Source organism: Polypterus senegalus, chromosome 1 (genome assembly GCF_016835505.1).
Source record: "Polypterus senegalus isolate Bchr_013 chromosome 1, ASM1683550v1, whole genome shotgun sequence".
Lineage (NCBI taxonomy): Eukaryota > Metazoa > Chordata > Cladistia > Polypteriformes > Polypteridae > Polypterus > Polypterus senegalus.
Genome location: NC_053154.1, coordinates 56,536,086 through 56,549,969, shown reverse-complemented (window position 1 = coordinate 56,549,969; position 13,884 = coordinate 56,536,086). Strand labels below are relative to the sequence as shown.

The 13,884-nt window shown below is 41.6% G+C and overlaps 1 protein-coding gene across 3 annotated transcripts in view; it reads left to right on the top strand.

Moving 5' to 3' along the window:
• The window catches only part of prmt3 (protein arginine methyltransferase 3), a 347,047-nt gene that overhangs the window by 13,537 nt on the left and 319,626 nt on the right, over window positions 1-13,884 (top strand). For all 3 annotated transcript variants that reach the window (XM_039749264.1, XM_039749273.1, XM_039749282.1), the window contains exons 4-5: window positions 48-97; window positions 11,003-11,105. In XM_039749264.1, coding sequence (XP_039605198.1) covers window positions 48-97; window positions 11,003-11,105 — 153 coding nt within the window. The remainder of the gene's footprint in view (window positions 1-47; window positions 98-11,002; window positions 11,106-13,884) is intronic.

Sequence of the window (13,884 nt, the reverse complement as noted above, 5' to 3'; positions counted from 1 at the left end):
TTATGATACACTTTAAGTCTTTTAACTTTGACAATTTTATTTTGCAGATCTTGATGATTATGGCTATATCAAACTAATCAATTTCATCAGAGCTACAGTAAGTATATTCAAAAATACTTGAAAAAGAGTGGTATTGATTATTTCTTTATTTATTCCTCTAAACTTATTGAATCTTTAATTTTTGACTAAATTGCCCAGAGAACATTCTTTTTAAAGTCTTGAAGCGTATGCAGGTGTATTTCAGCAAGCATTTAAGCAAACACTTGTGCTGTTGGTAGCAACCAGTTGTTACTGCCTTATGCCTTTGTCTTAAAGCTTTATTATATGCCCAATATTTTACTAATGGTGGATGCTTGCCCTGTGTAAGATGGGACAGGCTTGCCAATCCGTACAAATTTTGGACTGCAAGCAAAATGTTTTGATTTGCTAATGGTAAGGAAGACCACTCTTAGAAAGATAGATGATTTTCCCCATTCTTTCTCCATTTGGACAGTATGTTTCTGTGTGTGGTTCAGTTGGGCCCAGAGCTTTAAAATTGCTTTGAAAATCTTTTCAGACTGATAGAATTAACGTATTTTTCACTCCATAAGACGCACCTAGGTTTAGAGGAGGAAAACGAGAAAAAAATATTCTGAACCAAATGGTGTACTAATATTTTTAATAAAATATAGCAGAATAATATTTCAACCATGTAAAGTCAACAGTGGTATTAAGAACCATCATCATTATCATTAACAAATGAGGAGAGACTTTAAGGTTCAAGCACTCTTTCTGGAAACCCCAATAAACCATCGCTAGTGTCAGAATTTATGAAGCTCATTTGCTCACAATCACTTTGCTGGCGCAAGTACCTATCACGCGGAATAACCTGTCCAAAGCCACCAGGGGTCAAAACATGTTTGGATGCTCCCTGAAGCTATATCGCCAGTCTAGTCCAATCTCTATTTGTAATGCGACAAAGCCCTCCATCTCTTCTTTTGTTGTGGGTTTCCACTTTGAAAAACGAGAATGCGGTGCAAGCGCAGCCCGCGATTAAAAAAATTGCTGTGCTTACCTGTTTGTCTCGTCTGATAGTAGCTGAAAGGCAGCCTCAGAAAAGAACAGCCTGAAGCAGTCCAGCGGCTGGTAGTGTGTTGAGTCCAACAGCCAGCCATGTTGTTTTGTAAAGTCTGGTAGCCAGTTTGGCTCCCACTGATCAATGTCTGGGTATTCCTCCTACACGAACCTTGCCGTAGGTGCATCGGCTGCGTGAGGGCGCTCAGCTGGGGTGGCATCGGCTGGTGTCCGATCAGCTGATGCCAGTTCCTCACTCTCTTGCTCGATCTCCTGATCACTGTCAACAAAATCAGATTCTGAAAAATCAGACTCTGACTTGGTGATAATGCTCAAAACATTGTCTGCTGAGTATTTTGTTTTCTGCACTCGCTTTGCTCCCTCGTTAGATGTTGATGCCATCTTGCCTTTGTTTACATTTCGTAACTCGCGCACACGCAAGGATTAGATGCCGAGTCAATGAGTCTAACATTCCTCCAAGCAGAGAGGGAATGCCTGTAACGTAACGGTGAGTTTTGTCGCCATTAACAGCTGATTGTCGCCCTCTACCCCTGGATGTCGACTTTTGTCAGGTAACACACATCACGGTCTGTGACGCAATATTCGCTCCATAAGATGCACAGACTTTTCCATCCTTCTTTTGGGGGGAAAAAAGTGTGTCTTATGGAGCGAAAAGTACGGTAACTTTTTTTTTTTTAACATCTTGAGGAGTTTCTTTTGGTAATGTTGAAACATGTCTCTGGAACCGATGTGCAGATTTTGATGTTCTGGGGGATTGAAGCATGTTTCCTGGAATTTTCACAATTTGTGTGGTCTTATTCTTTGTTTTTGGCTGATTGATGTCATCAGAGTCCACTGCATGTGCACATTGTCATGCCAAAGGCATTGTTTGGTACCCAGTCCTGTTCTTGTTCATGTTTTGCTTGCACAGCTGCTAAACACAACCATTCCACATCTGTATTCTAAAGTATTGCCTGAGTAGCCAGCCAGTCCACTGTCTGGGCCACAGTGTTTAATGTTGCTGTAACTATATGATCCTCCCCATTTTTCATCAGTATATAGTTGCCTTGTTTTTTGTGTGCAGCTTGCCAGTTCAGCTAGGGGTTACTTATCTTGGGTTTCTTTCCTGCATGCCTCCCTGCTGTTCCTTGTGTGCAATGGTTATTGACTATGAAGCCTGTCCTGCCATTTAGTATGCAATGCAGAAAGTGCTTTTTTGATTCTTTGCTTGTGACTCTCTTTTACCTCTGGTTGGAAAGACTATTGTGTTGTAATAACGAGACAAAGAAAGTTTATAAATCTTTGGGAGACCACAAGGGTCAACTCCATATATTTAAAATAAAATGCGTGGTACAGCATGCTTAAAAAAGAAAAAAACATTGAGATGACGCGAGTCTCGATAAGACTGATCAAAATGGCTTTACTTCTAGTGATAAAGGTTCTGGCCAGGAAGAGGCAGGTCCAGGCTGGCAAAAAATCGGAAATGATGATGTCATGGTTGTCTTCAATCAGTCTTCGGTCTGCAGAGAAAAGAAGAGAATAGGCATTATCTGACTGCACCCTCTGGCTTTCTAGAGGAATATTACAATTATCCAAGCCCTTTAACTGTCCTCCTATTTGCATGTGTGAGGCAGTGTATAGTCCTAGATTTTTTAAACCTGTCCTGTTCCTGTCTCATAGTTTCACTGGCTCTCTTAATGTTTTCTGTTTTGAAAGGATTTATTGGTAATGAATTCTGTTTTCTCTTCGACAGTGATTAGTTTTTGTGATTAGATATTTTGGTCTTTGCTACTCATTTATGTCTTCGTTGATCCATTAGGCTTAAAGAGTTTTTTTGTTTGTCTGCCTGGATTGTGACTTTGGCAATTTCCTGTGATGACAAGGGATAATAATTAGGCTTGTTTTTGGCAGGACTGTTTAGTCACATTTGAAGACTGCATATTTAGTTATTTTGTACGCCTAAGAAATGAAAAAGAATGTTTTTCCTGTTCTTAACATACTACAACAACCCACAAAACAGATTTGAGAATTTTAGTATGTAAATTATGCTATAACTAGCCAACCCGCGGCGTACCATACGCCGCATAATCAGGCCGGTTTTTTTAATGATTTTTAAGCACAGGGAGAAAATTAACATTTGAAAAATCAGTAATGTAATAAATCCGCAAGAAATGCAACATTATAACAATGCACGTGACTGAATACTGGCGGACCAATGTTGTTGATGTGAGCGAAGGAAATGTAGACGCGCGTCGACGATGTATTGCTGGAAGAGTTTGCCACTGGAATGCAAGACACTAAATGAAAATCTCATGGCGAGCCTGAAAGCAAAAAATAGAAGCTGTGTGACTCGCGTTCTTTTCATGGTTCGCTTTTACTTAACATGGGTTAATTGTATGTGCCAGCCTGGATCTCCGAAAGGGAATAGCAGTGGAAAAACCATGGGGTCACAGTTCATATTGAGAACAGAGATATGCTTGCAAGCATCTCCCCTTGGATATATGCAAATGTCGCGTTGTGCAGGAGGTTCCCCATCTTCACCTACAAAGCAGCAAGATCAGTTTGACAGGACGGGGCATTATACCTTCTCATATCCAGACCTGGATTTTCCATGAACACCATTCGTACAGCAGTAACAGAGTAACCGTGAGTGATAATATCATGCATTTGTATGTAAGACTTTGCGAAGGGATTAACCTGGCATATCATGTTGTCTAGTTGAAGCAGCAAAATGTCACTGCAAGCGCTATTACATTTCTTTTGCAAACGTTGACTGGTAGCCTCAGCAGAATCGAAGATATATAGCTGACCGTATTGTGGTGACGTGTCAGGATTGTTATATAAAGGAGAGACCTGGTGATAAATTTGACCGTGGATTTTGAAAGCATACGGTCCTTGTCCAGATGGTTGAGCGATGTGTGTGCCCATTGACGTGAAAGCTAAAGCAGAGTTGTATTCCTTGATATAATCACAGTAATTTCGGGACAGCGGGTTCTTGCCAGTCAAGAGGTCTTCCAGTAAAAGAGGGGGCTTGGATATCGGTGGCTAAGACACCTTGCCGGCATGACAACACTTAGTTTAATGTCCGGATTTGTTGACCTCTGCTGGCCAATGAAGAACATTGCAAGAAGCACATAGTGCGGTAGGTAGGCCAATGTTATGTTCTTGGACGTGAAAGGCGGTATCTTCTTGAAAAGCTGCAGAAAAGTGAATGTGATGTTTGTGCATGAACGATTTAGTGCTGTGTTGACACTGAAGGGAATTGGAATGAGTTGTGTCGAAGCATTGCTGGCAGTGTTCACATTGCATAATACATTCAGTGGAGTGTGTTTTTAAATGCATGTTGAGAAATCTCTGCAGTCGGAACGTTTTTGAACAAATCGTGCATTCAAAGATCTTTTTGGAAAGCGTTCGTTTAGTGGAGTGGGGGTGTAAATGTGCTTTGAGATATTTCTGGTGTGTGAAGGTTTTGGAGCAGTGTTGACACTGAAAAGAATTCATCAGGGAATGTGTTTTGAGATGGTTAGTAAGTTATCTGTGTGCGTGAAAGTGTTTGTCGCAAATTTTGCATACAAATCTATGCGTTGAATGGATCTGCATATGGTTGTGGAGATCCATCTCACCTGTGAAGTCCTGGTTACAAAATGTGCAATTGAAGGTGAGAGTGGAATGAGTTCGTAAGTGTTTTTGAGAGCGCGAGTTGTCTCGAAGCATTGTTGGCAATGTTCACATTGCATCATTCGTTAGTGTTGTGTTTTTCAAATGTGCGCTCAGATATCTGTGCACTCTGAAGCTTTTGGAACAAAAGGTGCATTGAAAGTCCTGTGTGGAATGCGTGTGTTCAGGGGAGGGTGTCTTTAAATGTTTTTCAGGAAGAGGAGAGTAGGCAGGTGACGTCACATTAGTGTGGCGAGCAAGTGGGTGTGCACGCTGTGTGCACATACTGACAGAGTCAAAAGATGTCACCGGAAGGTAATCACATGGGTATTTGAGAGGCATGAGAACCTCGTAATGCCCATGATCCAAAGGACCGCTAAAGAGCAAGGATATGAAGAGACGCTGGGCCGGATTGTAAACTCGAGGAGAGGCATGAGGACGTTCTTGGAAGTAAATGCTGATAGTAGCTGGAAGGATTTGGGACATTGCCACAATTTCTGCCTCGCCACCATAGACTCCGGACGTATTCATGTAATCAGCGTATTGTTGAGCAGACTGTATAACAATGCCTCTGTGACTAAGAACAACGGACACCATGTCACCGAAGTTATGCCAATGTTGGCAAACAAAGCTAACAGCCATGTTACGAAGTTTGAGAGCAACAGTTTTGTCAATGACATTTCTCCAAAAAAACCCGACTGACAGAAACAAACAGTTACCTGAAGCAGGAATTTCTATAACATTGAAAGAAGTGTTGTTTCCATGAAATACATTTGAAGCGGTAGCCATGGAGGACAAAAGAATAGTCAACGTGGCTCATAGCTGGGTTTGGACCGCAGCACAGACCAAAGTGAGTGAGTATGTGTTTGATGAGCTGTTTGATTTGGCGGGCAGTGGTCTGAGGTGCGTTCCTGAGCACGTGGGAGGAGGGGTAGAGTTTCCGGGCGGGGCTTCATTGTTCCTTTCGCATGGTTTTTCATGGTGGACGCGGTTGGGTGTCGAAACCGAAAAGAATAATGAAAAGTCAACGTGGCTTAGACGAGCATGTGGAATCCTTGCACAGACGAAAGGGGCTAACTGGGTGGTGGGTGAGTTTTTGCGTCCGGGCACATGGGCAGGCAGAGTGAATGCCTGGAGAGCGAGGGTAGAAGCAGGCCGGTGAAAAAGAAGTGTTAGTGGGCAGGGAAACGTCTTCCATATTTCTGCAGGAGCATCTAAGAAGACGCATGTTTGTAGTGGATGCGAATTGCTGTATGTAGTGTGTAAAACAGTTTGCTATGGTGCACGCGGTCGTGCATCGTAACCGAAAACTCGTTTTTTAAAGACTGCTTACTTCATTGTGTTTTAACCTCAGTTGTAAAGGATTGTTTTAAAGATCCCATGGGATACCCCTCGCAAACCGTTTTACACGCTGCATATGGCGATTTACCTCCGCGAGAAACATGCCTCTATGAACAGTCAACGTGCAGGTGCATGTGGCCTCTACGACAGACGAATATAAATGACGCCGTTTCTTCTGTGTCGTCGCGTCCGAGTTGGTGGCCGTGGCTCCTTCCTGCGTGCGCCATCGGTGTCTTACTTGTTGGCGGCTCAGTGAATCCACGCCCCTTCGGGTGTGCTTTCCATGGTTGTCTTGCCTTAGTGAATTGTATATATAGATACAGAGAGTTTGAAGGGAGCTGACTGACATGTTGTTATTTGTAATACTTATATTATTTATGAAAAACAATTATTAGTTATTATTTTCAGTGTTTGCTTATAATCTAATGTTAAGGTAAGCATTTTAGTTTATCTAGTTTGTTTAGATAAATATGATGTCCCCATTTTCGATATTACAGTAATTGACAGATAGCTAAACCCCGAAGAGTTTAATAAGTGGGGAAAAAATTCAAACTTCTAGGAAGCAAAGCTGAAATGCATTTACTTGTACATTTTTAACTGTCATGTATTTCTCTTTGTTCTTTTCCAGTTTTTGTTATTCTTCCTTTTGTAACTGAAATGTACATCCAAATACATCCAAAATGCTATGCTAAGTAATACAAATTTAAAGACCTATAAGGTAGCCCTGTAAAACATATACATTTAAATATGTACACAACTGGATGCATCGCGTTCATAGTTAAGCAGTAGTGGCTAACCTTAGCTTATAGAAATTTGGTTACTGTTTTAAGTCATAAACATACACATACAATATTGGCATATTAAACTGTTTTAAAATCTAAACATACAAACAAAATTTCTCAAAAGCTCAACACTAGTTAATTGCAGAGGAATAAAGATAGAAAACATGAACTGCTTACAATTGTGAACACTGTACATTCACATGATGGTTGATGAACAGTGACCAGTACATTATGCAACTACATTTGCAAAAAAATAAAAATATATATTTTTTTATCTTACCATTTACATAGAACTATCCTGAACGCAATCATGCAGTTATTTGCCAAAAGCTCCTATGACTGATTTAATAAATGCCCTTATGCATAAATAAATGTTCCCAAGTACTTCTCACTTATAGCCTGTTTATAAATTGCAAATGATCTTAACATTATTGCATATGTGAATGAGATCATTCTGGAGTATCCTTGTACTAGTCAACTTGCAGTGTACCATACGCTGCATAATCAGGCCAGTTTTTTTTAATAATTTTTAAGCACAGGGAGAAAATTAACGTTTGAAAAATCGGTAATGTAATAAATCAGCAAGAAATGCAACATTGTAACAATGCATGGAACGAACCAACACACAATCGTCCGTGCGGCGCTCAGGCGCTGAGGGTGGAACGGGAGGAGAGGAGAAGGACGTCCACTCGCTGCCTCTGTCTTGCTAGTGTGCTGATTTCTCGTTCAGTATGCACTGCCTGCTCATGTGCCCACCTCCAACTCGTCACTCGAGTCATTGTCATCTTTGTACAGTCCAGATGCGCCTGTGACTCACATAGATTTTTCATTGCTCAGTGCGGTTTTGGCTGCCTTTCCATATATAATCCACCAAGACACCCGACCACGGTAGCAGCGAGGTGGGAGGGGGGTGTGTACAAAGTGCAGGAGCATCTAAGAAGACGCATGTTTGTTGCGGATGCGAACTGCTGTATGTTGCGTGTATGGTGCACGCGGTTGTGCATTGTAACCGAAAACTCGGTTTTTAAAGACTTCTCACTTCATTGTGTATACGACTGTAGGTGAATGAAAAGATGCAACTCAGGAGAGGGCAACATACAATACAGTGTTTTACACACTGCATACAGCGATTCATATTCACGACAGATTGTTTTATACGCTGCATACAGCGATTTACATCCGTGACAAACATGCCTCTTCTTAGATAGTCCTGTTGCATCCACCCTCGTTCTCGAAGCATACACACCGCGTGGCCATGTGGTGCCTCTAAGTGAACCGGTCAGGCACAGAGAAGGTCAGCTGCCGAGAGAGCATCTCGACTGTTGCAGGGCCTGCAATGGTGAAGCAGGTGAGATGGTAATGAAACAGAGGCACAGGGCTTATTGGTTTTTAAAGACCGCCTCCTTCATTGGGTTTTAACCAATGCACGGAACGAACCAACACACAATCGTCCGTGCGGCGCTCAGGGTGGAACGGGAGGAGAGGAGAAGGACGTCCACTCCGCTCCCTCTGTCATGCTAGTTCAGTATACACTGCCTGCTCATGTGCCCACCTCCAACTTGTCACTCGAGTCGTTGTCATCTTTGCACAGTCCAGATGCACCTGTGACTCACGTAGACTTTTCATTGCTCTGTGCGGTTTTGGCTGCCTTTCTATATATAATCCACCAAGACACCCGACCACGGTGGTAGCGAGGTGGGAGGGGGGTGTGTACAAAGTGCAGGAGCATCTAAGAAGACGCATGTTTGTCGCAGATGCGAATTGCTGTATGTAGCGTGTAAAACAGTTTGCTATGGTGCACGCTCGTGCATCATAACCGAAAACTCGTTTTTTAAAGACTGCTCACTTCATTGTGTTTTAACCTCAGTTGTAAAGGAATGTTTTAAGGATCCCATGGGATACCCAAAACAGTTTTACACGCTGCATATGGCGATTCACCTCCGCGAGAATCATGCCTCTATGAACAGTCAACGTGGGTCGGAGCTGCATGTGACCTCTACGACAGACGAATATAAATGACGCCGGTTTTTCTGTGTCATCGCGTCTGAGTTGGTGGGCGTGGCTCTGTGAGTTGTCGTTGTATCCAATGGTCTTGGAGTTGGTGGGCGTGGGTTTCCCCTAGTAAACAATTACATATATATTTGTTATATAAATGATTGAAAAGTAGTTTTTCTTTGTGTTTTTATTCTATTAAATGTATCTTTTGGAAATGATTGCATCAAGATCTACTGTTTGCCTGTTCAGATATTTGAAAAGTCAACAGTTTCAATGGGGCGTACTTACTTTTTCACATGACTGCATTTAAAATGCTGATAATACAAATATAATTCTTGTAACTATATTTTCCTTAAATTAAAAGGTAGAAAAAAAGTAACATTTTCTTTGGGTACAGTTCTTCTTTCGGCTGCTCCCGTTAGGGGTTGCCACAGCGGATCATCTCATAGTTGCTCTCTGTTAATGTTGTTATATGTTTTACTAGCTTAAAATATACTGCTCAAAAGAATTAAAGGAACACTTTTTAATCAGAGTATAGCATAAAGTCAATGAAACTTATGGGATATTAATCTGGTCAGTTAAGTAGCAGAGGGGTTTTTTAATCCGTTTCAGCTGCTGTGGTGTTAATGAAATTAACAACAGATGCACTAAGGGGCAACAATGAGATGACCCCCAAAACAGGAATGGTTTAACAGGTGGAGGCCACTGACATTTTTCCCTCCTCATCTTTTCTGACTGTTTCTTCACTAGTTTTGCATTTGGCTACAGTCAGTGTCACTACTGGTAGCATGAGGCGATACCTGGACCCTACAGAGGTTGCACAGGTAGTCCAACTTCTCCAGGATGGCACATCAATATGTGTCATTGCCAGAAGGTTTGCTGTGTCCCCTTGCACAGTCTCAAGGGCATGGAGGAGATTCTAGGAGACAAGCAGTTACGCTAGGAGAGCTGGAGAGGGCCATAGAAGGTCCATAACCCATCAGCAGGACCAGTATCTGCTCCTTTGGGCAAGGAGGAACAGGATGAGCACTGCCAGAGCCCTACAAAATGACCTCCAGTAGGCCACTGGTGTGAATGTCTCTGACCAAACAATCAGAAACAGACTTCATGAGGGTTGCCTGAGGGCCCAAATGTCTACTGCGCCCTGTGCTCACTGCACAGCACCGGGAGCTCAATTGGCATTTGCCATAGAATACCAGAATTGGCAGGTCCACCACTGGCGTCCTGTGCTTTTCACAGATGAGAGCAAGTTCACCCTGAGTATATGTGAAAGGCGGAAAGGGTCAGGAGAAGCCGTGGAGAATATTATGCTGCCTGTAACATCGTTTAGCATGACTGGTTTGGTGGTGGGTCAGTGATGATCTTGGAGGTATATCCATGGAGCGACTCACAGACCTCTACAGGCTAGACAACGGCATCTTGACTGCCATTAGGTATCAGGAGGAAATCCTTGGACCCATTGTCAGACCCTACGCTGGTGCAGTAGGTCCTGCTTTCCTCCTAATGCACGACAATGTGGCAAGAGTATGCAGGCAGTACCTGGAGGATGAAGGAACTGAAACAATTGAATGGCCTTCACGATCCCCTGACTTAGACCCAATAGAACATCTGTGGGACGTTATGTTTCGGTCCATTAGGCGCTGCCAGGTTGCTCCTCAGACTTGTACAACAGCTCAGGGATGCCCTCATACAGATCTGGGAGGAAATGCCACAAGACACCATCCGTCGTCTCATTAGGAGCATGCCCCGACGTTGTCAAGCATGCATACAAGCTCGTGGGGGCCACACAAGATACTGAAAAGCATTTTGAGTAGCAGAAATTAAGTTTTGAAAAAATGGACTAGCCTGCCACATCTTCATTTCACTTTGATTTTAGGGTGTCTACACAATTGAGCCCTCTGTAGGCAGAAAACTTTTATTTCCATTAAAAGACTTGGCATCCTTTTGTTCCTAAGACATTGCCCTGTCGTTATTTGTATAGATATCCAACTTCATATTGAGATCTGATGTATCTAATGTGTTTCTTTAAAGTGTTCCTTTAGTTTTTGTGAGCAGTGTACATAGCCCGCAGTCAAACATGCTTTCACATTTCTGCTTGTAACATGTTTCTTAGAAGTTTCAAATTAAATATTTTAGAAACTGTGCTCTTTTAATTGAGTATTTTTTCTTTTTAGAAGTGCACAGCGGAGAAGTTACTGTCCATCTCAAGTACAGATCTGTGGGAGAAGGAAGAATATATGATACCTACTTTAAGAGATGATCCACTGCTTCAGTTTGGTATAAATTGTGTTTTCTTTGCTTTTTGCATTTGTATTCTGCACTTTAAATTACCTAGTCAAAGAAATGGTTGTGTGGCACAGTGCAATTGTACCGTAACTGACACACTGTGTAATCAAGAGGCAAATTATACACTTTACATCATTTTCTTTTCTGTTCCTGTTTCAGAAAGATTCTACAGTTTTGCCAAAAATGTTCCATTTTAATCTCTATATTTTATGATAGAGAACACTTAAAGCCTGAATCATAAGAACATCAGTAAACTAAGGGAAGCGGATTCAAAATAGAAACCAGAGTGCACTGCTTCATGTAATGAGCAATGGGAATCTGGAAGACCAAACAGTTGTGTTTTCAGAAACTAATGTTTGCTTCTTCTTGAAGCATTGTCATTAAAAAGAATGTAATCTTGAAAACATTCTGAAAAACTCCACAATGGTGCTGAATGTCATTTGAGTTGGCATAGTCAGTCAGAGGAAAAAATAGTGATCTTTTCAAGAGTTAAGCTTTAATGTATTTCAATAGCACGATATTTAAAAAAAGCTGAAGATACACAGGTGGGACCATATTAAACCGTGGCCTACCTAATGGTGTATATCTTTAGAGACCTGGGGCCTCATGTATAACGCCGTGCGTAGAACTCGCACTATAACATGGCGTAAGCACAAAAGCCGAAATGTGCTTACGCACAGAAAAATCCAGATGCAGGAATCTGTGCGTACTCCAACTTCCACGTTCTTCCGCTACATAAATCCCGATCAGCGTGAAAACTAACGCTCGTGCACGCGCATTATGTAACGCCCCAAATCCTCCCAAAATTACGCCTATTTGAATATGCAAATCAATATAAATCGCCCTTAAGCGCAGCCTTCTGTGAAAAGACAATGGGAAAAGCACGGGGGGAAACATAAGAATTTCAGCGAATACCAAGTGGAGGCAAAGGAAAAACATACTATTTGTTCAAATAAGCCGTGGTATAATCAACAAAAAAAAGTTGATCGAGTGACATAGTGTGTTGGAGAAACATGAAAGCTCACATCCACAAAATCGCAGTGCCGGAAATAAAAAAGAAGTCACATATCAAAGTCGCCGTGGAAAGCGAGTTGTAAGCCCACTGTCTGAGTGTCATATGAAAGCTTATTAGGGTACAGAGAAAAAAGCCACACGGTGGGGAAAAAGCACGAAATGTCCACTTCAATCTCGACATTTCCACTTTAATCACGTAGTTTATTTTGTCATTAAAGTAGAACATCATAAAATTCATCTTAAAATTGTTTAATTAACCAGTTTCTAAAATCACATCGTAATTAAAGTAGCACGTTAAATGCTTTGTTTTGTATTTGATTTTCTATGTGCTCTATGTGTGTGAATCACTACTTGCTTCTTAAACCGGCTCTCTTTCTCCAACTGGACACAGAGTCATTACATTACATTCGTGATATTACAGCTCTCTGAATAACTAAAATACTGAGATGTATACGTGATGTCATTTTCATGATGATAGGAGTTAAAGCACGTTATTAAACATGTGTTTCACTTCGATGAAATAATTTATTGCAGCAGTACTCAGGGGCGGCTCTAAGCTTGTGGTGGCACTGGGCAGAGGAAGAATCGGTGGCTCCTTTGCCCGCCAATGTCATGCACGGTGGATGGCCACGTATGTTGCAGACACTAGCCGCCTCGTGCTCATGACACAAGCATTTAACTTTTGCCGAAATTTGTCGCTGCGTTTTTAGCTGTGTTGTTATTTTATCTTTCTGTTTTATATTCAATATATATTGGCGTAGCCGTCACTGCAGTCAGTGCTTTTCTTTCCCCAAGTAACCGATCGCCATACAATCAGCTCTGTAATAGGCGTTAAGCCATCTGTAAGCTTAGCGCCGATTCTTCAAAACGTTTAAAGAACATTGAAATATCTTCGTAGTACATGTTTAATTATTCTATCCTTAACGACACTCCCAGTGAAGAATATAGATTATTTAAATGAAGTTAAAGTTTTATCTGTATAATTTAACAAACATATTTTGCTGCATTTCACCTTAAAATGATATCGTCATCATATGTAAATACGCTTTATAAAGTGGCTCAGGTTGTGCGATATTATAACTATAGTGCAAGTTTACAGTGGGGTGATTGTACTTATAAGTACAAACAGTTCTACAAGGAGCACTTGATTGGCTGCATTTAAAGTTCTTGGGATTAAACTGTTTTGAACCGCGAGGTCCGTACAGGAAAGGCTTTGAAAGCGTTTTGCGTGGCAGAGACAGCGTGTGCTTAATGCCGTATACCGATAATTCTCTTTCCGATCAGCTGCTGCTGTGATTCACACTCAGATACAGTGATATAAATACTCAGAGTGGTGCAGTGAGAGAAATATGGAAAAAGATGATCCGCTGTGGCAACTCCTAACGGGAGGAGCTGAAAGAAGAAGAAGAAGAAGAAGGAGAAGTGAGAATAACAACGCTAAAACAGTTATGGTATTTGGAATACTATGGCTGTTCCCAGGACCATTATATTGTTACGAGTTAATTACAATCAGATGCATTACACTAATAAACAATATGCGGTTAGTTTCGGTGTATTTATAAAGCCGCGTCATGAAAATAAGGAGTAATCACACAAGAACAGTACCATTGCTTTGGCGCTGGGTGCGCCAGTTTGCAAAACCGGCGGAGAACTTGCGTACGACAAGGCATGAGGTACCGTGGAAAAGTGCGTGGCTTTACGCCAAGTGTAGGTTTTATACATCGCGATTTGAACGTGGAAAAGTTTTTACGCAACA